Source organism: Hylobates moloch, unplaced genomic scaffold (genome assembly GCF_009828535.3).
Source record: "Hylobates moloch isolate HMO894 unplaced genomic scaffold, HMol_V3 SCAFFOLD_17, whole genome shotgun sequence".
NCBI classification, from domain to species: domain Eukaryota; kingdom Metazoa; phylum Chordata; class Mammalia; order Primates; family Hylobatidae; genus Hylobates; species Hylobates moloch.
Window position 1 is genome coordinate 79,512,483 of NW_026652292.1, and position 24,169 is coordinate 79,536,651.

Genomic DNA, 24,169 nt, shown 5'->3' on the forward strand with positions numbered 1-24,169 from the left:
TCCACCCACCCATCCACCCACTCACCCATCCACCTACCCACCCATCCACCCACTCATTCATCCACCCACTCACCCACCCATCCACTCATGCATCTATCCATCCATTAATCCATTCATCTGTCCACCCATGCATTAATCCACCCATCAACCTACCTACCCACCTACCCATCCACCCATCCATCCATCCACTCCTCCATCCATCCATCTATCCATCCATCCATCCACCCACCCACCCAGCCATCCACCCATCCACCCATGCATCCACCCATCCATCCACCCACCCATCCATCTACTCACCCATCCATACACCCATCCATCCACCCACCCACCTATCCACCCACCTATCCATCCACCCATCCATCCACCAACCCAACCATCCACCTGCCCATGCATCTACCCACCCATCCATCCGCCTGCCCACCCATGCATCCATCCACTCATCCATCTATCCATCCATTTATCTATCCATCCATGCATCCATCCATCCACCCACCCACCATCCATCCACCTAATGGTTCTGTTTCTCTGGAAAACCCTGGTTGATACACTTTCCTATCTAAGGAGCAAAATGCCTGTCTGTACTGGGAAGTTGGGGGCACCTAAGACAGGTTAGAAATTCATTTTCAGGCTGGACGCAGTGGCTCATGACTGAAATCCCAGCACTTTGGGAGGCTGAGGTGGGAGGATCACTTGAGCCCAGGAATTTGAGGCCAGCCAGGGCAACGTAGTAAGACCCTGTCTCTACAAAAAGTAAAAAATTAGCTGGGCATGGTGGCACATGCCTGTAGTCCCAGCTACTCAGGAGGCTGAGGTGGGAGGATCACTTAAGCTCAGGAGGTTGAGGCTGTGGTGAGCTGTGATTTTGCCACTGCACTCCACCCTAGGTGACAGAGACCCTGTCTCAAAAAAAAAATTCATTTTCCACACTGTAATTAACTCAGAAGACAGCATATTGCAGTGGCTCTCAGCAACACCTTAGTTTGAATCTCAGCTCTGCCTCTTATGAGCTCTGTGTGCTGAACCCCGCTCTGCATGTTGGCACCACCTGATTCGTCTGACCCTCTTCCATGGGACAGCCCTCCCAGAGTGGAAGAGGATGATCAGGGCTTCTCCATACTCCTCCGTACTTATCCACTCTAACTGAACACTTACTATGTGCTGCGTGGCACCTTTCACTGCTGCGCGGCTGGGCATCCTGCATCCCCTTGGCCGTGCCCCATCAGTGAGGGTTAATCGCATCTGCCCACATGCTGCTCCACTAAGTGATGGCCGCTCCACCCACCCTTGAAACCGAGGGCCTCATCTGATTGGGCCTCCAAACTTAATCTGCCTGCTTGCTCTTGTCCATTTTAAGCCAGTAAAGACCATGAGATCTTCAAGTAGGTCTGAGCGAATGCCCGACTTCAGAGGGCCAAAAACACCTTTCTTGGATTGTGCTAACACTGTCTTTTTCTTAAACATATGTCCCACGAAGAACCATGTAGCTCAATTGTGTTCATGCAAAATCCCGATGCCCCCACCTTTCCCACCAGCAGTCATCTTTCCCATGCCTTAGATCACCCACTTCTTATTCCTCCGTAGGCCCTATTCTCTGGGAGGCAAATTTGAGATTTGTTCTCCAGTCTCCTTGCTCAGCAGTCTTGTGAATAAAATTTTCCTCTTTTGCGAAACCCACTGTCACAGTGACTGGCTGCTGCTCATGGGCGCAGAGCATCTGGCTGGGTGTCACCATCGCACCCGCACAGCCTGCAGCCACACCTGGGGTACTTTCCCATCACCAAGTTCCACCCCCTGGACTTCCCACAGATCACCTGCATCCATCCACTTCTCACACTCACCAGTCCACAACCAGTGTCCAAGATGCCATCATGTTTTGCCCCAGACCCAAAGTGCCCTGAAACAGTCTCCCTGCCTCTATGCAGCCAATCTGGGCTTTGCCATGTGGCCACAGGTGTTGTTTTCAATTGCACACCTAGTCATAAATGCCATTGCTCTTAGGCTAAAAACCAAACTGCTTAACACGATCTAGGGCCCTGCAGGGCCTATCCGGGCTCAGGTCCAGACACCTCAGCTTTTGTATACTTCCTCCAGCAGCCAAGGCTCCCTCCTGTCCCAGGTCCTTTGCATGTGTACTTTGTTCTTCCTGGAATTCATTTCCTACCTGCCATCCCTCATCTTACACAACACATGCACACACACACATGCATGCACACACACACACATGCATATCCATATGCATATACACACATGCAAATATACACACATGTATACACACACACAAGTATACACATACATACGTATACACACACACATGCACACACATACATGCATGCATAAACATACACACATGCATATACACACACATACACACATATCCAAATACACACACACAGGCACGTGTATACACACATACACACTGATATGGTTTGGCTGTGTCCTCACCCAAATCTCATCTCAAATTGTATTCCCCATAATCACCACATGTGGAGGGAGGCAACTGGTGGGATGTGACTCGGTCCTGGGGGTGGTTCCCCCATGCTGTTCTTGTGATAGTGAGTGAGCTCTCACAAGATCTGATGGTTGTTTCACAGTTCCTCCTTCACACTCTCTTTCTCTCCTGCCACCATGTAAGACGTGCCTTGCTTCCCCTTTGCCTTCTACCATGATTGTAAGTTTCCTGAGGCCTCCCCAGTCATGCAGTACTGTGAGCGAATTAAACCTCTTTCTTTTATAAATTACCCAGTCTCGGGTATTTCTTTATAGCAGTGTGAAAATGGATGAATACACACACATACCCACATGTATACGCACATATACACACATGCAAACACACATGCAAACACACATGCACACAGGTACACACACATACACACACATGCATGCACACAGGTACACACACGTCCCCTGTGGGAGCCACATTCCCAGTGGGCCACCACATGGCCATTTAAAAGGTAGGGCAGGCCGGTGCAGTGGCTCACGCCTGTAATCCCAGCACTTTGGGAGGCTGAAGTGGGCAGATCACCAGAGGTCAGGAGTTTGAGACCAGCCTGGCCAACATGGTGAAAACCCATCTCTATTGAAAACATAAAAAAGTAGCCGGGTGTGGTGGTGGGTGCCTGTAGCCCCAGCTACTCAGGAGGCTGAGGCAGGAGAATCGCTTGAACCCAGGAGGTGGAGGCTGCAGTGAGCTGAGATCGCACCACTGCACTCCAGCCTGGGAGGCTGAGGGAGACTCTGTCTCAAAAAATAAATAAGTAAATAAATAAATAAATAAAGATGGGGCAGATCGGCATTGACTGGCCTAGAAATATCCACGTCAAATTTGAAAGCAAAAAGCAGGATGTCAAACCTGGATATACAGTATGAGCCCTCTTGATCCAAAATAGGATTCAGTTAGCCCTGAGATGATGTGCAAAAGAGATTTCCAGAAGCATGTCTCCCGCTGAGTTATCAGCTGTGACTGGGTGGGGGAATTCCTTAAGAGGTTTATGTCCTTCTTTGTATTTTTCTGGACTTTTATGACAGTTAAGATTTGTTTTTTACATATTAAAAATAAAGATCTTTCCTCTGAAAGAAAAACACCAAGGGTCCCTTTCTCTCCTGCTGGGAGGTGGCCCCTCCTGAGCCCCCTCTGGCTCACATCCCACTCCCAGCCCAAGGCAGACAGGCAGCTGCTGCTGAAAAATGAGGGACATTCCCCATATGTGGTAACATTTCCAGTTGCCTCCTGGCTTGGCTGAGCCTGAGGAGGAAGGAGGACTAGGGTCGCACCCTTGGGTGTGTTCTTGGAACTCTGAGTGATTAAAACCATTCCCCAGGTGTCAGAGGGTGTTTTAAAAGGATAAATTTACAAATGTTAACCACTTGTATTTTACGATTTTCATGTTGCATTATTGCCAAACAAAGTTAAACAGAAGTCCTGTGAAGCACACCATAGTCCCAAGAGGGTTGCAGCGAGTCCCAACAGGCCCCCGGTTCCACACCGCTGCTGGGCCAGGAGCCGCCAGACATGCTGGCTGAGCTCACCCCTTGTGGTGACAGCAATTAACTCCAGCACCATTAGACAGCCCACAGGGGACACGCCCTTTGAGGAACAAAGACACACAACCAGCAGGAACCCTCCCAGCAGTTCCTGACCCGGTGAGCCACCCACCCCACCAGAGATAACCATTTTACAAAGATCAGTAGTATTTATGCTTGGGATGGGACCTGACCACACAACTCACGAGGAAACAGCTTCAACAGGAGCTGAAGAATGCGTCCCTGCAGGCTGCTAACAGTGCTGGAGTTCCTTTTGGTGTGCCTTCTCTGGCCACTGGGGGATGGTCCCATGTGACGGTAGGCAGAGGCCACCCAAGAGAGGTCTTGAGGATGAGATGGCAGGGGCGCCGTACTGGATTCGCAGCCTCACCTGCGCACTCACTCGGCACAGATGCTGGGCTTCTCCACCCACCTGGCGCTGCCTGGACCCACATGCCAGCTTCCTAGCCGGTTCCTGCTGCCCGGCATCCTCCTACTGATGACCCATGCACATCCTAACACATCAGAACCTTTTGGTGGCCTTTCCTCTTCTATGGGGTTAAGTCCAAATGTCCCACGAGCTGCCAGCTCCCCCCGGCAAAGGCCCTTGTGCTATCTGGATCTGCGGTTCCTTTGCTAGCACAATCTCCACACATCTGGGTGCTCGGGACACCCTGGAGGACTGACCGCACTGACTGGCCACGGCAGTCAAGGGCTTGCCATGTGGCTTCTCCCTTCTCCTCAGCCCCATCTCCCACCCTCCCGCAGGCAGACACTCGCTCCTCCTCAGCCCCATCTCCCACCCTCCCGCAGGCAGACACTCGCTCCTCCTCAGCTCCATCTCCCACCCTCCTGCAAGCAAACACTCGCTGCCTGTGGCTCGGCATTCTTTTCCCCATCTTTAGGAATGTGAAAACAAGTGGCTGTTCAAAATCTAAGCTGTTGGAAATTTAAGGTATTTTAAGCCTTAAGAGAATATGATTACAGGACCTGAGTCGTGTGACAGGCAGCTGTAACCTAAGCAGCTGTCACCTTTGTTTCTCTGATTACAGATTAGTCTTTTTCCTTATCTACACTGTTTTGTAAAACGTTGTAAATGACCAAAGGGCACCAGAGAAGACCCCTTTCCTCTTAACCGTTCATGTTCATCGTAGATTCACTTCCCTCTTTCCTGTCTCCCGGTTGTCTAAGATGGAGTGCTAAATACGCCACCCAGCTCAGGTGATGTCAGCAGCCCTGTTAGCTCCAGGCATGGGCCTATGGCTGAGCCTGGCCAATTAGGGCATTGCATTCCTTGGGTCAAACTGGCTGATTAAAGGGTGGTCATATTACCTACTCAGGAGCAGAGATGGGGCTTTTTCTGGGACTGCCGAGAGAGAGAAAGATGTGGGTCTCTTCCCCGCAGATTTAGAGCCTGAGAGAGGTGAGGTAAAAGTCTATCAATAGAGCCAGCACAGAAAAAGCACAGTCAAAAGATAGAAGGAAGGAAACTGGGTGCTGGAGACATAATTTAGCCCTTGATTAAGCCACACCTGAAGGAGACATTCAGCCATGAGAGCCAGCTGTAAGCCACACATTAATTCTAAGCCCTGCAACAGCTGATGATTGAGGAGGAATGAACCCCACCTCTCTGCCAAGGGGATTTTAAAGAAACCTACAAACCTAGTTCAGACCATGAAGGGAAGAGGGGGCGAGTCAGATATGTCTCATTCTACCCTCCTCCCTTCGGAATTCAGGCACAACTGATAACATTAACATTAAAACAGAGATCTTAAAACTGTAGCCATAGATACCAAATTCCTGTCTGACTCTAGTATAGCATTACATGACAGAGAGCAGGCCCTGAAAGAAATACAAATATTGTACCCCTAAATATATATATTTTGGCATATTTAAAAATGGCTCTGCAGGCCAAGCATGGTGGCTCACACCTGTAATCCCAGCACTTTGGGAGGCAGAGGCGGGCAGATTACCTGACGTTGGGAGTTTGAGACCAGCCTGGCCAACATGGTGAAACTCCGTCTCTACTAAAAAGAAAAAATTAGCGAGGTGTGGTGGTGGGTGCCTATAGTCCCAGCTACTCAGGAGGCTGAGGCAGGAGAATCACTTGAGTCTGGGAGGTGGAGCTTGCAGTGAGCCAAGATTGTGTCACTGCACTCAAGCCTAAGTGACAGAGTGAGACTCTGTCTCAAAGAAAAAAAAAAAAAAAAGACTCTGCAGAGCTGTCTCTTGTGGGGGAAATGTACATTCCAGAATCCCTTTCCCTTTCTAGGTCTTTTTCTGGTCCTGAAGAGATTAGCTGAGAGTCTAGCACCTTTTAAAAGTTGAATAGGAAATATTTGCCATCTATTGCCTCTAAGGAAGGCCACCTATGAGACTTCATTTATGTAATAAGAACCATGGTCTCCACAACCCCTCATCTTTTTTTTTTTTTTTTTTTTTTTTTTTTGAGATGGAGTCTCGCTCTGTCACCCAGGCTGGAGTGCTGTGGCGCGATCTCGGCTCACTGCAAGCTCCGCCTCCCGGGTTCACGCCATTCTCCTGCCTCAGCCTCCCAAGTAGCTGGGACTACAGGTGCCCACCACCACGCCCGGCTAATTTTTTGTATTTTTAGTAGAGACGGGGTTTCACTGTGTTAGCCAGGATGGTCTTGATCTCCTGACCTCATGATACACCCACCTCAGCCTCCCAAAGTGCTGGGATTACAGCCATGAGCCACCACGCCCGGTGCAAAAAACCTCTTACCTTAACCCAGATACTCCTTTCTATTGATTCCAGGTCTTAAGATAATAACTCTTTCAACCAAGTGCCAATCAGAAAATCTTTGATCCACCTATGACCTGTAAGCCCCCACCTCGAGTTGTCCCACCTTTCCAGACCGAACCAATGTGTACCTTACATGTATTGATTGGTGTCTTCTATCTTCCGGAAACATATAAACCAAGCTGTAACCCAACCACCGTGGCCCATGTTCTCAGGAGCTCTTGAGACTGCACCTCTCGAGTGTTCACTCACATTTGGTTCAGATGAAACCTCTTGATGTATTTTAACCCAACCACCGTGGGCCCGTGTTCTCAGGAGCTCTTGAGACTGCACCTCTCAGGTGGTCACTCACATTTGGCTCAGATGAAACCTCTTGACGTATTTTACAGTTTGACACTTCATGGACACAGTAAATTCCTTCTCTGCTTAAGTCACTTTAGGTCACGTTCCTACCATTTGCAACAAACAGGTCAAAATGGATGCATCCCATCCCCAGTGCTACAGCCACACCAGTGTCCTGGTCCCCTCCCTCACTGCCACTATCCCTGTACCGAGGAAACGCTATTTTCCAGGCCCTGGGCAAAGGGCTTTATGCAGCCTCTCGTCTGCAGAGCAGCTCGGTCAAATGGAATCAATATCCTCATCTTAGAGGTGCAGAAACCACAGCTCAAGAGCACCCTGCCAGCTAGTGCAGGGCAGTGGGTGCCTGCTTAGTGTTCCTGGTAAGGACGTACTTCCTATCTGGAGACACAGGCTGTAGCACCCGCTCCCTGCCAGCCTTTGCTCAGGGGCTTCCCCGGGCCTGGAATGCCTTTCCAGACTTCCCCTTCTGAGGAGCAGCCTGGTGCCTACTCCCCTCTCTGGCCTCAGCCTAGGGTACTGCTGAGTGCCCCTCAGCTGCATCCACGCCCCTCCAACTCCCTCCCCAGCAGCAGACTGACCCACTGCCCCTCAGCTGCATCCACACCCCTCCAACTCCCTCCCCAGCAGCAGACTGAGCCACTGCCTGGTGGGCAGTTTGGGCATGGCCTGGCAGCTGGCCGTGTGCACATGGGGTCATACACACTCTCCACCCTTGGGGCTCAGATGGGGCTGGGTGTCCCCTTTCCTTCAGGAGCCTCAAGACCCTTCACTCTAGCAGGAGAGTCTAGTAAAAGGCAGCAGCACATTCATGACAGGGCTCAGGAGATGAAACCCCCTGGCTGGATGCTGGGACACCGTAGGGCGGTTGTGAGGAGTAACGGAGGACTGCACGTGCCACTTTGGCACATAGTAGCTACTCAACTAAGTCAATTCTCTCAGTCAACAGATCGTATTCAAACACCTACTCTGTGCCGACACCTTGCCGGGGCTTTGAAACGTATACTTGCTTTCTGCATATGTCCGGTTATTTTAGATGGGTGTAAATGTGGTCGGGTGGGAAGCTGGGACAGTTTACTCAACTTCAGTAGGAGAGAACAGAAACCTCCTGCAGAGCTCATTATTCTTTTTTTTTTTTTTGAGACGGAGTCTCTCTGTCACCCAGGCTAGAGTGCAGTGGCTCCATCTCAGCTCACTGCAACCTCTGCCTCCCGGGTTCAAGTGATTCTCTCACCTCAGCATCCCGAGTAGCTAGGATTACAGGCACCTGCCACCATGCCCAGCTAAGTTTTGTATTTTGAGTAGAAAGGGGTTTCACCATGTTGGCCAGGCTGGTCTTGAACTCCTGACCTCTGGTGATCTGCCCGCCTTGGCCTCCCAAAGTGCTGGGATTACAGGCGTGAGCCACCATGCCCAGCTCAGAGCTCATTATTCTTACAAAGCCTTCCCTGCCTCATCCACAAACCAGGGTGGTCTTCTTTGCAAAGCCATCAAGGTTGGGGAACATCACCATATCGTTTGGCCTTTAAGGCAATGTGGGCCCCTGACTCTGCATCATGGCAAGGCTCTGCACTGTCCCCCACCGTGGCCCCTCGGGCAACGACCTTGACACCACGGAGGAGGCACCTGTGGAGACTCTCGCATGAGAAGTGAGTCCCCTGCCCCGGCGGTCCCCCGCTTACCTCCAGTCTCGTCCGGTCCACGTCTTTGGGCAGTTTCACGCGAATTCGGTTTGTGACGATGAGGGAGTCATACGGATAGATCTGTTGGGGGAGGAAACCACAGGGTCACCTCATGAAGCAAGTGTGTGCTGGCACCAAAGAACTGAGCAGAAGGTCACTGATAATACATACTTGCGTCTGCACCTGACACACACATTTCATAGGGAAAGCACAACAGAAAGGACTTTTAACCTGTGCAGGTGTGGCGCGGCACGGAGGTCAGTGTGGGAGCGGCCCCGCTTACCTTGTATTCTGTAAGAGAGAGAGAGTGGAGACCACGAGATGGTTTAGAAAGTGCAAGATGTCGTCCAACGTGAGTGCAATCCCTGCCCTGGGGTACCCCCATCTCCCTGCTGCAGTCAGCTGGGCCATGCATGGTCCCTGAGCAGCCTGCACTGGGGCCCTAATCTCAGAGCTGCAGGCAGAGGGGCTCTGAGGGCCTCCCCCAGGAAACCAGAGCAGGAGGCATGGTCAGGCTGGAGGCCAGGCTGGAAGCCAGAGGGCGGCACTGTGCTTTTCAGCTGTGACGCTGAAAGATGCCAGCCTCAGTTTACCTGCCTGTACAGTGGGCATTTCAGAGGATACTTTTCGGGGGTGTTGTGGAGACTGACATCTTGCTATGGTCTGAGCCTCTCCCATCTCTCACTGTCTTACCTTATTAACTCTACATTTTCTCCTTTTCAAACTACTGAGCTCTGCGCCCTAATGTCTTACTTCCAGACTCAAAGCGTCTTATCACAAAAATGAAATAGTGTGGATCATAGGGCCTCCACGCACACAGAACCCACAGAAAGCAGTATCTACAGAACCTGGTCCTCAAGCCAGTCTCGGAAGGGAGACTCCGTGTCGGGAGCCGGTTCCTGAGTTTCCCCACATGTCCCGTGTGGTTCTGGACCTGCTGACTCTGAGGCCCGGGGACCGAAGGCCACTTAGAGGGAGCAGGCTGTGGTGCACTGATGCTCTCTGCCCCCAAGCAACCCAGTCCAGCAGAGCAAGGCTCCCCCGCCACTCTCGGGCACAGAGGCTGACCAGGAGGTAAGCCTGTGGGAGGTGCCAGGCACCTGCTACAGGACCAGGTGGCCGCTCTGGTAACACAAACCTCCTAGCAGCCCTGCTGAACCCGGAGAGTCACGCAGTGTGCCGGCAGCCACATGGGGAGCAAGGTGCAGGCAGGGTTTAGCCCAGCGCCGTCCCGCTCAGACCCTGGAAGCCTTGTGCCTGTGACTCTGCTTCCCCAAGTGACAGAGAGTGCCATACAATGCAGGAGAGGGCCGCCATGGCCATGGATGGGACGGAGGGAGCATCGCGGGTAAAGCTAGCTTGGAGTGGAACTGACTTTTGGCCAGAAGAGGCAGGGAAACCAGCACGCCCTCCCCCAGGTGTCCCCGCCTGGCACTCCCGCAGCCTTCTGCAGGCCGTGGACGGGGCCGTTTCAGAACAAGACTTGTGGAATGTGTTAGCGACCCCTGCCCCAGCCAGAGACCCACAGGGTCCCCGCTCCGTGTACCTCGCATGCCCCAGCTGGCATCCGGGTCTGCTCCACAGGGGGCCAGATTGGCATTCTGGAAGAGAAAGAGAGGTTGGGCGGCAAGAGACAGGCGGCACGAGGGTGTGTGGATGGGTGGGGACCAGGAGATGTGGCCCCTTGGAGGCCGCCGTCCTCGTGCTGCCTGGGGAGTAGGGTGTCCTCAGCACAGCAGTGGGCCATAGGTGACAGAAGGACAGCGACAGTGGCTTGGGAAGGGGAGAGTCTAGGATGCTGTGCCCGTGGGACTGGCCAGCTTTCTTGCTCATAGGATGCCCACTGCCTGGGCAGCCTCCACAGACCCTTCCTGTGTGGACGGCTCCAACCCCGTTTGAAAGCTGCTCCCAGGTGCCTGGGTTTCCCACTCTGCAGCTGGCACGGACGGCAGCCGGGGGCTCAGCACCATTTCTTTGCGCACACTGCGCTAGGCACAGTGCTCTGCGGCTCCCCGTTGGTGATCTGTCCCCTCCACATGGTGGGTTCCTGAGCACAGCGCCTAGAACCTGCTGTCCCAGGTGCTCAGGGAGCCCCAGGGTCCACCCTAGGCCCTCTGTTCCCTGCGAGATGGCCACGGGGGAAGACTGGCTGCCGTCTTCTGGCGCTGTGCACGATCGTGGAACTCGTAGGGCATTCTCAGAGCTACGCGGACGCACGCGGCTGTGTGTGCGACTCAAAGTCCATCCACCCCAAATGCTCCAAAATGAGGGGGCTCCTACCTCCCTGGAAACCGTGGTACTCACAGCAGCTCTGTGTGTGACTGTTTCAAAGGTTAAAGGAGCCCCGTGTCTATAAGGCCCCTGGCATGTCACCCGGCATGTTGTAAGCACCCATACAGGGTGGCCGTGCCTCTGACAACGACTAAGGGTGACACTCTGAGGGGGGATGGGCCCGAGAGCTCCTGCACCTGTCTCAGGTGCCTGTGGCATTCATCAGCAAACTGCCATTTTAGCGCATTGCGACCATTAGTGTCTGGAACTCTTTCCCCTCTGTCCACCTGGAAGCATCATTGACACGTCCTGCAAACCTCTATGGAGGATTCCCCACCCTGTAAAGCATGCATTGAACCCCTGCAGGCGTCCATCAGTCCTGCCCCTGCCCACCTCCTGCCCCTCGCTGGCCCCTGGGGTTTGCACTATGAGCCCTGAGCCACGCTCTGTTGCGGTTGTGCCTTGGCTGCCCGCGGTGAATGGAGCCTGTTGAAGAAAACGTCTTATTCACGCTCCGTTCCCCAGCACCTGGAACGGGGTCTCAAACGGGGTCAGGGCTCTTGGCCAGTGCTGCTGAAACTGGGTACAGGGATCACATTTCAGCGGGGAGAGTTCTGCAGCCAAAGGAGAGATGGTATGCTCAGCGCAGCGGGTCTGTTACAGGGCAAACTCTTTTCAACACGAGCTTTGCAGTAGGCGAGCAGTGAGGAGCCGGTTATAGCCTAGAGAGCATGAGAGCAGGAAGACCTCAGAGGGCACCGAGTCCAAAGCCGTTTATCTGAAACAGGAAAACCGAGGCTCCGAGGGAAGCCGGACCTTCTTCCTGATGCAGAGCTGGAGTCAGAGGGCTAGAATCAGGCTCACGAGTGGGGTAAGCACCCAGGCAGAGGACTGGAACCAGTCTCTATTTACATTTTTGCTATTTTGTTTATCGTGAAATTTTTTGCATTAATTTGGATTTCTAAAACTATTGCATTAAACTTATCTTGACTGCATTTTCTTATTTAGTGCCTTGCTCCCTCGCTGTAGTTCTGGACCCGGACCCTGAGCCAGGGTCCTCTTGCCTCCACCACTTCACAAAATAATTCTTCCCTTTAGGGGTATTCACAAAGAATTTCTTTTTTTTCTTTGAGACAGAGTCTAGCTCTGTCAGCCAAGCTGGAGTGCAGTGGTGTGATCTCGGCTCAACGCAAACTCCACCTCCCAGGTTCAAGTGATTCTCCTGCCTCAGCCTCCTGAGTAGCTGGGATTACAGGCATCTACCACCATGGCCAGATAATTTTTGTATTTTTAGTAGAGATGGGGGTTTCACATGTTGGCCAAGCTGGTCTCGAACTCCTGACCTCAGATGATCCACCCGCGTTGGCCTCCCAAAGTGCTGGGATTATAGGTGTAAGCCACCGCGCCCGGTCATGCAAATAATTTTTTATTTTTTATTTTAAGAGACAGAGTCTGGCTCTGTCACCCAGACTGGCGTGCAATGGCATGATCTCAGCTCACTGCAACCTCCGCTTCCTGGACAATCCTCCCACCTCAGCCTTCTGAGTAGGTGGGACTACAGGCACGTGCCATCACACTTGGCTAATTTTTGTATTTTTTTGGTAGAGATGGAGTCTCCCTTTGTTGCCCTGGCTGGTCTTAAACTCCTGGTTTCAAGCTATCTGCCCACCTCAGCCTCCCAAAGCACTAGGATTACAGGTGTGAGCCATTGTGCCTGGCCATGCTTGGCTAATTAAAAAAAAATGTAGATATGGGGTCTTGCTGTGTTGCCCAGGCTGGTCTCAAACTCTTGGCCTCAAGCAGTCCTCGCACCTCAGCCTCCCAAAGCACTGGGATTACAGATGTGAGTCACCACGTCCACTCAAGAACGATGTTTTGATACATTTTCTTAGTCTCAGACTAGCACCCCAGGTGCACCTGTTCTGGTCAGGGAACCTCCTGTATAAATCTAGGCAACCAGCCATTGCCTTGCCTTTGCCGCCTGGCATGTCTGATGTGAAAGAGAAATGCTGCCCCCTAGTGCCCATCACCCTGCATAACGGGCGTCCAAAACTCGCAGGGCACCACCTTCACCTTGGACGGTTGGAAACTCACTCCTCAGCAGCAAAACCAGCTTCCTTTGGTTGTCCAGGCTCTGAGATAAGGTGGAGACTCTAGGACGGAGATGAGGCATCTACCAGGTGGAGAAGGGGGAATACTTTGTAGGCCTAGAGCAGGGAAAGTGGGGTCTACTTCGGGTCTTGTAAGTGCAAAGTGGGGATGGGGTGTGCAAGGCCTCTCAGGTGCAAGGGGTCCTGAGTTACTGCCTTTCTGTGTGGACCAGCAGGAGAGCTAAGTGGCCAGAGGGCACCACAAACGCAGCACCACCAGGCATATTCCTGGCTGACTCCTCTATGCTGCTCAGTGGAGGCACTGGGGATTTTAAAAGCAACAAATGATTTAGCTGTCCCATTTGTTTACTACTTATTTTTATTTTATTTTTGAGCCAGAGTCTCGCTCTGTCACCCAGGCTGGAGTGCAGTGGCGTGATCTTGGCTCACTGCAACCTCCGTCTCCTGGGTTCAAGCAATTCTCCTGCCTCAGCCTCCTGAGTAGCCGGGACTACAGGCATGTGCCACCACGCCTGGCTAATTTTTGTAATCTCAGTAGAGATGGGGTTTCACCATGTTGGCCAGGCTGGTCTCGAACTCCTGACCTCCAGTGATCTGCCCACCTTGGCCTCCCAAAGTGCTGGGATTACAGGCATGAGCCACCACGCCCAGCCTGTTTAGCGCTTCTTATGTGCCTGTGGCTCTATAGATACATTCTCTAACCTTTGCTGCAACTCCAGGAGGTGAGCATTATCATCATATTACAGATGAGCCTTAGAGAGATTAAATAACTTGCCTGAGATCATATGACAAATACATGGGACTGTAAATATTTGAGCCCATGTGTTTTATTTTCCAAAAATTGTACTGAAATTGCTAACAGGAATTGAGATTATGGCCATTTGCCACTAGTCACCCTTCTTTTCTTGCTAAAGCTCACATTGGAATGTGTTACTTTACTCAGCAGCTAGTGACATGGAAGCAAGATAGAGTAGGAATTGCTTTTTAAATAATTACTCATGTGGGAACCATGCTATGGAGCTTATAAAAAATTTCACAACTATAATGTTATTTGTCCTCAAAAAAACCTCAAGAGGTAAGGATAAGTTTTTAAAGACTAGAAAAGAGAGACTCAGGAAATTTAAGTAACTTGCCCAAAAACAGAGCTGGGATTTGAACTCAGGGCTGTCTGATGCTAACACATGTGTTCTTTCCAGCATTACAGTTTGGAAATACCAAACTTTTTAAATTTGTTAATGCTTGTGTTTTAAATTTGTTAATGCTTATGCTAGTCACATGCATAAACATTTGAATGAATAAACATTTTAATAAATATTTTCTGAACATGTGAAAATCTGATTCAAGATATATAAATATTTTTCATATACCTATTCAGTTGTTTGCTATTTGTACTATTTAATTTTTCTATGTACATTTAATTTTTTGTTCACTAGACACATTTGTCTTTTTTTTTTTTTTTTTTTTTTTGAGACAGAGTTTTGCTCTCTTGCCCCAGGCTGGAGTGCAGTGGAACAACCTCAGTGGCTCACTGCAACCTCTGCCTCCTTGGTTCAAGCATTCTTTATTCTTGTGCTCAAGTAACTGGGATATTAGGCATGTGCTACCATGCCTGGCTAATTTTTCTATTTTTAGTAGAGATGGGGTTTCACCATGTTGGCCAGGCTGGTCTCAAACTCCCGGCCTCAAGTGATCCACCCACCTCGGCCTCCCAGAGTGCTGGGATTATAGGCCTGAACCACTTTGCCTGGCCCCATTTGTTTTATTTCAAAAGAGTCATATTCAGATCACCCACCATACTTGTATTTAATCAAGGTGTCTGGCATTGCCATGTTGCTTGGTGCATTTAAGTTGATGAATGCTATAACTACTTTATTAAATTATGCCTCCATAATGAGTTAGTGTTCTCTTTTTATACTATTAATTTTATTAATTCTTTTAGTCTTAACTTTCACCTTATTTGATATTACTATTGAGACTCTTGCTTGCCTTTTGTGATTTTAGTATCTTTCTTATCCTTTTGCTTTTCCTTTAAAAGTAGTTTTTAAGTGTGCATCTTATGATAACACATCTGATTTTAAAAATCCAATCTGACAGTCTCTGTCTTTTAATAGGACAGCTCAGTCTCTTCACATTCGGCCTCATGCTTTTTCAGAATGGGACTTCTTCCAGGGAGCTACCACAAGGACCTGCTGCTGCCAGTCGTCACTCTCTGAATAACAGACACATGGTACGCATCAGAGTCATTACTGCCTCACCCACAGGGAGAGCAGCAGCAGGCCTCTGTTGCTCCATTCACTTCATGGGCAGGTTATGAGCATCTACCATGCATCAGGCACTGCGGCAGGCTTGGCTATTAGGACATTTTAATGACCTTTAGGACATATTGTGCTTTAGGTCACTGGGCCCTTGTAACAAATCCTTCTGGAAGAACACCCAGGAAAGCCTTTGCCTCCCATGATGAATTAATTTCCCCTCTTCCATCAGACAGTGAGGACTACATCACTGACATGATTGTCTCTATGTCTTGGCCACCAGGAAGCTCAGAGACAAGCTTTGACAGCTTTTCTCATGTAATATATATATTTTTTGAGATGAAGTCTCGCTCTGTCACCCAGGCTGGAGTGCAGCAGCGTAATAGCTCACTGCAACCTCTGCCTCCCAGGTTCAAGCAATTCTCCTGCCTCAGCCTCCCGAGTGGCTGGGACTATAGGTGCCCGCCACCACAACTGGCTGATTTTTGTATTTTTAGTAGAGACGGGGAGACAGGCTGGTCTTGAACCCCTGACCTCAAGTGATCTGCCTGCCTTGGCCTCCCAAAGTGCAGGGATTACAGGCATGAGCAACCGCGCCCCGCCTCTCATGTAATATTTGTTTGTTTGTTTTTGATGTAATTTTCTCCTATAGTTTCCTCCTCTCCTCCTTTGTGATTTGGTGTTCATAGGATTTTGGTCTCACTGCATCTATGCTTGAGGCCACCCAGAACCCTTTCTGGAAGTAAAGGCAAATCAAGAAACGACCTAGGAAATGACTTGGGAGCACTGTAGGCCGTCAGCAACAGGGCGGGGGCACGCACTCCCAGGGCATCTCCAGGGGAAGGGCATGAGTCCAGGTGCTGAGCAGGGCCGCCCTGAAAAAGGCTGGTCATGTGAAAGATCAAGTATCTGGCCTTCTCACCGAGAAACAGGCATAACAGTACATAAAAGTCTTAGAAAGAGTGAAAAAATAGGAAAGAACATTAACAGGGAAAAGAGAATCCCAAAGCAAAGTGGTTAATAATATTCACCAGTCTCCCCAAGAAGCAATGTGAAAAGCTAAGAATCTCCACGTGATGATGAGTTCTGTGCGTTATCAGCTCTCCAAGCACATGCAGAGAGCGCACTGGCTAACGCTCTCCTTCCCACCCCTTAGTCTGCAGGAGAAACACATTCACAGAAAGTTTAGTTCTTAATTCTGTAAAGCTTGAGGTTCTGCTCTCAATAGTTCTAGGAGAGGCAGCGAGGACCATCCCTGCCAGAACGTCTGGATCGGCTGTTCTCAAACAGTGCGGCATCTGGAGACCATGCCTTCTCTGCAGATGCTGAGAGGCATCAACTTGCATCATTTTAGCACGTGAGCCTAGAGAAGAACCTTCCCAGAGGATGCACAGCCCAGGCGTCAGTGACGCAAGACTACAAATGCAGAGTGTGCTGTTCTCTCGCTTTCCTTCTATATATTGAGGAAAGTCTCCAGGACCTCACTCGGGTGGTGGAACACCTTGGCTTGGTCCAGACTGTGAACACTGCGCTCACCAGCCCCAGGGTCAGAGAACAGCTGTTCCAGGTGAGAAGGGAACATTCTAGACAGTTTTCCCACTGCCCCCAGGACCCCTAACATTGAGCTCAGGGATTTGCACATCTTGGTGTCGTAGGAGTCCTGTGGACATTGGTCTAGCTCTCTTATCTCCCCTGCTTTCCATGTGGAAGATGAAGAGTGGAGAATTCCCTTGGAGAAAATTCAAAGAAGCATGCCACATGCATGGTCCCCAGTTAGGCCCACTCCAGAATGGGAAGAGCAGTTCATGGGGTGAGGGGTGGGGTTTGCTAGATTCAAACCATGCAGAGGTGCCTGGGCCTGGGGGAGATCCGGGGAGGCTGGGCCTTGGACAAAAACACAGCAGCAGGTATGACAGAGCCTGAAGGAGACGGAGAGAACAAATGCCGGCCCAAGAGGACACCCATGGCTTCTGGAGATGGTGTCCTGTGGCCTTGCCCCTGGGGAGAGTACCTGCCTAGGGATGCCACCCTGGGGTTACACACAGCCAAGGCTGCTCCAGTGCAACAAAGAGGGGGTCAGTTTTTTAGTGGCCTCTGTTGAGAGGTGAATTGCCTCTATTTATGAACAAATTTCCAGACTAGGACGAGGCTGCCTTGTGCAATGGGGAGACCCCTGGGCTGTGTGTGTGTGTCTGTGTATTGGGGGCTCTGGGACCAGCAAGCCTGCCCCACCCTACGGATCCCCACTGTGGACCCCTGTGACGCTGTGGGCAGAGGAACAAACACGAGCAGCTCTTCCTAAGGCGTTAACCGTCCTGGGGCACAGGGCCTGGCCCCTCTGCAAGGCAATCAGCCCCCAGATTGTCTGGGCTCATATTCAGATGGCCCAAGAGTCAGAAAATTCAGGGTAGGAGGTGGCACCAGCCTTCAGCTGGGGGCAGCCAAAGAGCCTGACTTCAAGTTAATCCAATCTCTGTGCAGCCTCAAGTAACAGCCTTGGATGCTAAGGATTATTTGGTGTAATCACAGTAACGGTAACAGCAGGGAAGGCCACGGCATCCCAGATAAGGAGGTGGGCACTTGGCTCACACTGACTCACCAAATGCAACAGCCCTTGGTTATCAGGCTCTGCGCCACAGGAGGAGGAAGAGGGTTAAGAGGGGCATCTTGGAGCTGGGCCTGATCACTCTGGGTGGCCCTTGTCTCCCCTGCTCCCACACACTGAGCTCTCCCTGGGGCCTGCGGCAGGGAGGCAGAGTGGGGAGGGTGTTGCCCAGGTCTGGTTCGGTCCTGGTAGGGAAAAAGCAGTGGTGGCAGTGGCAGCCCCTGGGAGGAGCATCAGGCAGAGGCAGGTGGGCCGCAGGGTCCCCGGGGCCTCTCCTCCTGCTGTGTGGTCAAGAAGCTGTGGGAAACCTGCTCAGCCTCACAGCAATCGTTAGTACCCTGTGACCAGGGAGGGGCCAGTACCTACCCGCTGGTCCAAGCCATTCTTTCCACGTCCTGGGAGAGGGTCAGATTTGGAATAGGGGAATCCTGAAACAGACACAGCACAGCTTTGTCACGCGCGCAGACTCGGTGCAGCGACGCGGATGCAGCCCTGGGGGGCTTCCCACCGGGGTGGGCAAGGCTGGGCAAGCAACACAGGGGAGGCCCCCTGAGGACCATGCCCTGCCTCAGTGGTGACCTTCTGTTCCCAGGGCCCTGACTGAGGAGGAAGCCGCGGAGGGGGAATGTCCTGAGCCTGCCCGTGACACCGGAAATGCCACAGAACCTCAGCCCAGCTGGCCCCTGTGTTCAGGGACAGGCTCAGGCCTGGGCACCACCTGGCACCTGGGCCAAGCCCCTCACTTTACAGACAGGGGAGCTGGGCAGAGTCAGGAAGGGGCGCAGTCTCTGGAACCCTGGAGGAACAGAGCTGTGCCATCCTGTGCCAGAGGTGGCAAATGGAGGCCCACCACCAAGCACATGGGGCCTGGAGGCAATTTTATTTTAATAAACTTCTTGGCTGGGCATGTTGGCTCGCGCCTGTAATCCTAGAGCTTTGGGAGGCCAAGGTGCGAAAATCACTTGAGGCCAGGAGTTCAAGACCATCCTGGGCAACATAGCAAGACCACCCCTGCAAAAAGCAATTAGCCGGCTGTGGTGGTGCACGCCTGTGCTCCCAGCTATTGGGGAGGCTGAGGTGGGAGGATCCCTTGAGCCCAGGAGTTTGAGGCTGCAGTGAGCTATGCTCACATCACTGCACTCCAGCCTGGGAGACACAGTGAGATCCTGTCTCTAAAAGTAAATAAATAAATAAAATTCTGAGTTGCTTGCAATTGGGGGGCTTCATATTAAAATCCAAATTTCTAGCTTCTCGTGAAATAATAGAGGGCTGGTCTGAGACAATGAACTCTGGATTCCCTGTGGGGTAAGGCTCGCTGGGGCTGTCAGGAGGGGGCGGCCTTTCCCAGCCCCCACCGAGCTCCCTCCATCACTCATGTCCCTGGCTGGCCCTGGGTGGGCCTGGGAGCTTGCTGGGAGTTTGAGACCTCTGAAGTAACCTCTTCAATGCCATGTGATGGGAGAGCAGGGGGGAAGTGAACGCCTGCCTGGCTCAGAGGTGGTGTGGTTGCATTCTGGAAAGGAAGGGGCAGGGCCTGGACCCTGGAGGGGCAGGACCCTCCACACCCAGGGAAGCATCCTTAAAAGACCTGTCCTGGGTCCCTAAACTGTCTGTCTTTCCACTAGCCTGTGGGGCCTTAAAGAGCATGGCCCACACCTGCCTCATCCAGGGGTGTCACCCCAGTACTGGGCCCCAGTGGCGCAGGCCAGCCATGTACAGGGCCAGATGCCCACATTCACTCCTGGGAGCTGCCAGGCTGCCCATGAGGCCTCCGAGGGGAAGGTGGGTCACATCCTTCAGTGCTCACAAGGCTGCATGTCTGTAGCAAGGACCACGCCTCCAGGGGCAACGCAGCTTCTGTGCACAGAACTGCCCACCCGCTCTCTCCAGGGACCTCACTTCTGAGCAAAGGTTGCTTCTCCAGGGGCCTTTCATTTGGGGGTTCCTCATGGACTCAACGAGGACAGAGAAGAAATTCCATGAAGGTCACATGGGGACACAGAGAAGCCTGTGGGAGGAGCCTCAGCTGGGGACTTGTTTGCAACAGGGTAGCCAGTGGAAAGGTTCCACATGTGGGTCAGGAAGTCCTTTTAAACATCAAGATCAAGGTCCTCAAACTGCTCTTAGCAGAGGAACTCCCTCGACACATTGAGCTTTTATGTGAACCCTGATATGCAAAACAGGCAAATGAGGAGCTGGGAAGACACACGTGGTGAGAGGGGTGGGGGGCCAGACCTTCGGGGCTATTCCTCCCCTCCCAGCCCCTGCGAGGCACCCCCAGGTAAGTGGCCTAGCCAGCTCTTCTCACGTCACAGAAGGAGAGTCAGGGCTCAGAGACACGCAGGAACCTGCCTGAGGTCACCCAGCCAGGTAGCGGCAGCCCCAGGACGCCGGACAAGGCCTCCTGCCTTGCAGTCCTGGGGTTCCTCCAGGAGACACCTGCCTCCTCCTTTATGCCCAGAACCAGGCGTGCTCTGGGATCCCGAGGGCCCCTCCAGGTGCTGCAGGAGGTGCTAGAGGGGTGGTTCTCAAACTGGCATCCCCAGCGAGCAGCCCCAACCTTGCCAGGGAACTTATCAGAAATGCAAATGAGTGGGCCCCACCCCAGACCTCCTGTGTCAGAATTCTGGGGCTGGGGTCCAGGGATCTGCGTTTTTACAAGGCTTCCGGACCATTCCGACGCACACTGGCCTACTGCCTCGAGAACACAGAACACCCTCGGTGGTGTCCTGCGCCCCTCTTAAGCCCAAGAGCCTCCACCTGCCTGCCCCTGGAGTCACCTGGACAGTGTGCGAGGTTCCCAGTGCCCAGGCTGCCGCTGCTCGGTCTTGACTTTTAACCGCTTCACACGCAGGTGGAAACTTCGCTTCCACGGAGGCCATTTTATCCTCCCCACTTTGACTACAATGGTCTCAGGGACGTCTTCTGTTTCCTTTGAGCACTCGTATCAGATGGTGCTAGAAATTTTGCTTCACCCATCCAATGTGATATAAGAATATGATTCTTTCCAAGAAGAGGGCTGTCTTTTATGCTTTGTCCCCGGTTTTACCTATTCCGATGTTCTTCTTTCCTTTCTGAAGTTCCAAGCCTTCTTTTATCATTTCCTTTCTGTTTGGAGAAGATTCCTTAGGGGTAGGTCTGCAGGATATTTCACTGAACACAGGATTCACGCGGACAGTTCTGCTCTTTCAGCACGTGAAAGACGTCAGGGCACTTCCTGCTGGCCTCTGTGGCTTCTGATGAGAAATCTGCTATCACTCGAATTGGTGTTTCCCCTCTGTTTTTTCTCTCTGGTTGCTTTCAACATTTTTTTCTTTGTCCTTAATTTTCAGAAATTTAATTATGATGTGTCTTGGTGCAGATTTTTGGGGTCAATCCTCTTTCTTTGGGACTCACTTGGTTTCTGGAACTTGTAGGTTTATGTCTTTCTTTTGCCAAAATTGTTAGGTTTTCAGACATTATTTTTTACATATTTATTTATTTTTTTGAGAGGGAGTCTCGCTCTATTGCCCAGGCTGGAGCACAGTGGCACGATCTTGGCTCACTGCAACCTCTGTCTCCCGGGTTCAAGCGATTCTCCTGCCTCAGCCTCCCAAGTAGCTGGGGACTATGGGTGCACGCCATCATGTCCAGCTAATTTTTGTGTTGTTAGTAGAGACAGGGTTTCACCATGTTGGCCAGGATGGTCTCGATCTCTTGATCTCGTGATCCGCTCACCTCGGCCTCCCAAAGTGCTGGGATTACAGGCATGAGCCACCGCACCCGGCCGCTATTATTTCTTTGAATACTTTTTCAAACCCATTTTCTTCCTCCTCTCTTCCTAGGAATTGAATGAAACAAATATTGTCCCACAGGTCCCTGAGGCTCTGTTCATTTTTTCCCCTATTTTCTCTTTTGTTTATGTAGGATAATTTCTGCTCTGTCTTCATGGATTCTCTCCTGTCCTATTTGGGTTTTCTGTGATTGAACCCATCCAGTGAATTTTTAATTTTGGTTATTTTTTTAGTTCTACAATTTCCATTTTCTTATAGCTTATATTTCTTTGGTGAGGCTTCCTTTTCAGTTTCAAGAGTATCTGTAATTGTGTGTTCTAGACTCCAGGCCTGGGTCTCCTGCTGCTGCTGGGTGGGAGATGTGGGGTTGCTGTGTATTTTCCCGAGTCCTGAGACCCCTCACCAGACACTATTTCTAAACTATTTGTAATTGCTCGTTGAAGCATTTTTTTTTAGTGATAAATGCCTTAAAATCCTTGTCAGACAATTCCACCATCTGATTCTTCTCAGTGTTAGTATCTGCTGTCCTTTTTCTTCTTCCTCTTCTTTTTTTTTTTGAGATGGAGTTTCGTTCTTGTTGCCCAGGCTGGAGTGCAATGGCACAATCTCGGCTCGCCACAACCTCCGCCTCCCAGGTTCAAGCGATTCTCCTGCCTCACCTTCCCTAGTAGCTGGGATTACAGGCATGTGCCACCATGCCCGGCTAATTTTGTATTTTTAGTAGAGATGGGGTTTCTCCATGTTGGTCAGGCTGGTCTTGAACTCCTGACTTCAGGTGATCTGATCCGCCCTCCTCAGCCTCCCAAAGTGCTGGGATTACAGGCGTGAGCCACCGTGCCCAGACTTCTACTCTCTTTTTTCATCCAAATCATTGATCTTCGGGGTTCTTGGTGTGATGGGTAATTTTTCTGCAGTATCCTGGGCATTTTGGATATTATGTTAGGAGACTGATCTTGTTAAGTGTTAAATCCTCTATTTGAGCAGGCTGTCACCCTGTTTAGGTTTCACGTGTACGGCCTGGTCTTTTGGAGGCTATGGTTCGAATGACAATTTGCTTTTCAGAATGCTTGCTGGAGTGCTATTCTTGTCTGCTAACTTCACCTGGAGCTGCTGGTGCTGCCAGTGCTGCCTGTGGGGATAAAATGCCCTTCTTGGGGTGTCCTGTGTCGCTGGGTGGGGGTGGGAGATGCCTGCCACGGGTGGAGACCAGGCCCCTGGGTTCACTCTCAGGACTGCGGGGTGCCTGCTGGCCACCTGCCCATCTGCTAGTGTGGCTGCAGGAGGAAAACCCCTGCCTCGTCACCTTTTGCCACCACATGGGAGGCTGGGAGGCTGGGAGTCTGCAGGCCTGGGCCACCTCCTGCCGCTGGGTGGGGGTGGGAGGGGGCATGCAGGGCTGCTGTCCCCTGAGGTCCCGAGGCTGCCTCGCCAGGCCACTTTGCTGTTCCCACCTTTAGAGTTCTCCTGTGACCAACCGTCTGCCACATCATTTCCAGGTCCGTTTAGCTGTATGTAGCAGAGAAGAGCAGAGAGAGATGAGGTGATGCTATCTCACCCCCTGGACTGCTGTCTGGACTCCTGCAGTTGGTCTCTGTCGGGGTGGACCAGCAATCCGTAGATTTAAAGGTCCCAGGGATCCTGTGCACAACCAGCGCTGAGAATCACTGGTTTATTTATTTTATTTTTTGAGACGGAGTTTTGTTCTTGTTCCCCGGGCTGGAGTGCAATGGCGTGATCTTGGCTCACTGCAACCTCCTGGGTTCAAGCGATTCTCCTGCCTCAGCCTTCTGAGCAGCTGGGATTACAGGCATGTACCATGACACTCGGCTAATTTTGTATTTTTAGTAGAGACAAGGTTTCTCCATGTTGGTCAGGCTGATCTCGAACTCCCAACCTCAGGTGATCTGCTTGCCTCGGCCTCCAAAAGTGCTGAGATTACAGGCGCGAGCCACTGCGCCCGGCCAAGAATCACTGGTTTAAAAAGTCCCTTTACATATTCAGAGATTTCACTTGACTCTCACTAGCCTACACACTAAACATGAACCCGTTTTACAGATGAGGAAGCTGAGACCTAATGATACCAAGTGATCTGTTCAAGGTCAAACAGTTACTAACTAGAGAGGCTGAGATGAGGAGGGCTCCTGGCTTCAGGAACCAGTAACCCCATCTGCTCCCAAGCCAGTGTGCCCTGGTGTGGGTTTGCAGGCATGTGGGTCTACTGAGTGTCAGATGGAAGCGGACAGCCTTCAAGGGGTGGGGTGTGTGTATTACAGAGAGAGACCCACAGGGAGAAGGCAGGTAGGGGGCCAGGAGCATGGCAGCAACTGGGTAG

The 24,169-nt window shown here is 51.5% G+C and overlaps 1 protein-coding gene across 3 annotated transcripts in view; it reads right to left on the bottom strand.

Annotated features, from left to right (window-relative positions):
- ABLIM2 (actin binding LIM protein family member 2) overlaps window positions 1-24,169 on the bottom strand; it is a 190,650-nt gene that overhangs the window by 9,252 nt on the left and 157,229 nt on the right. For 2 of the 3 annotated variants that reach the window (XR_009210479.1, XR_009210478.1), the window contains 3 exons: window positions 18,431-18,492; window positions 10,372-10,426; window positions 8,826-9,116 (listed from right to left, as the gene is read on the bottom strand). Coding sequence is in view for 1 of the 3 variants with exons in the window: in XM_058430059.1 (XP_058286042.1) it covers window positions 8,826-8,906; window positions 9,109-9,116; window positions 10,372-10,426; window positions 18,431-18,492 (206 nt within the window). In the remaining 2 variants the exon portion in view is untranslated. The remainder of the gene's footprint in view (window positions 1-8,825; window positions 9,117-10,371; window positions 10,427-18,430; window positions 18,493-24,169) is intronic. The other variant, XM_058430059.1, reaches the window with a different exon arrangement.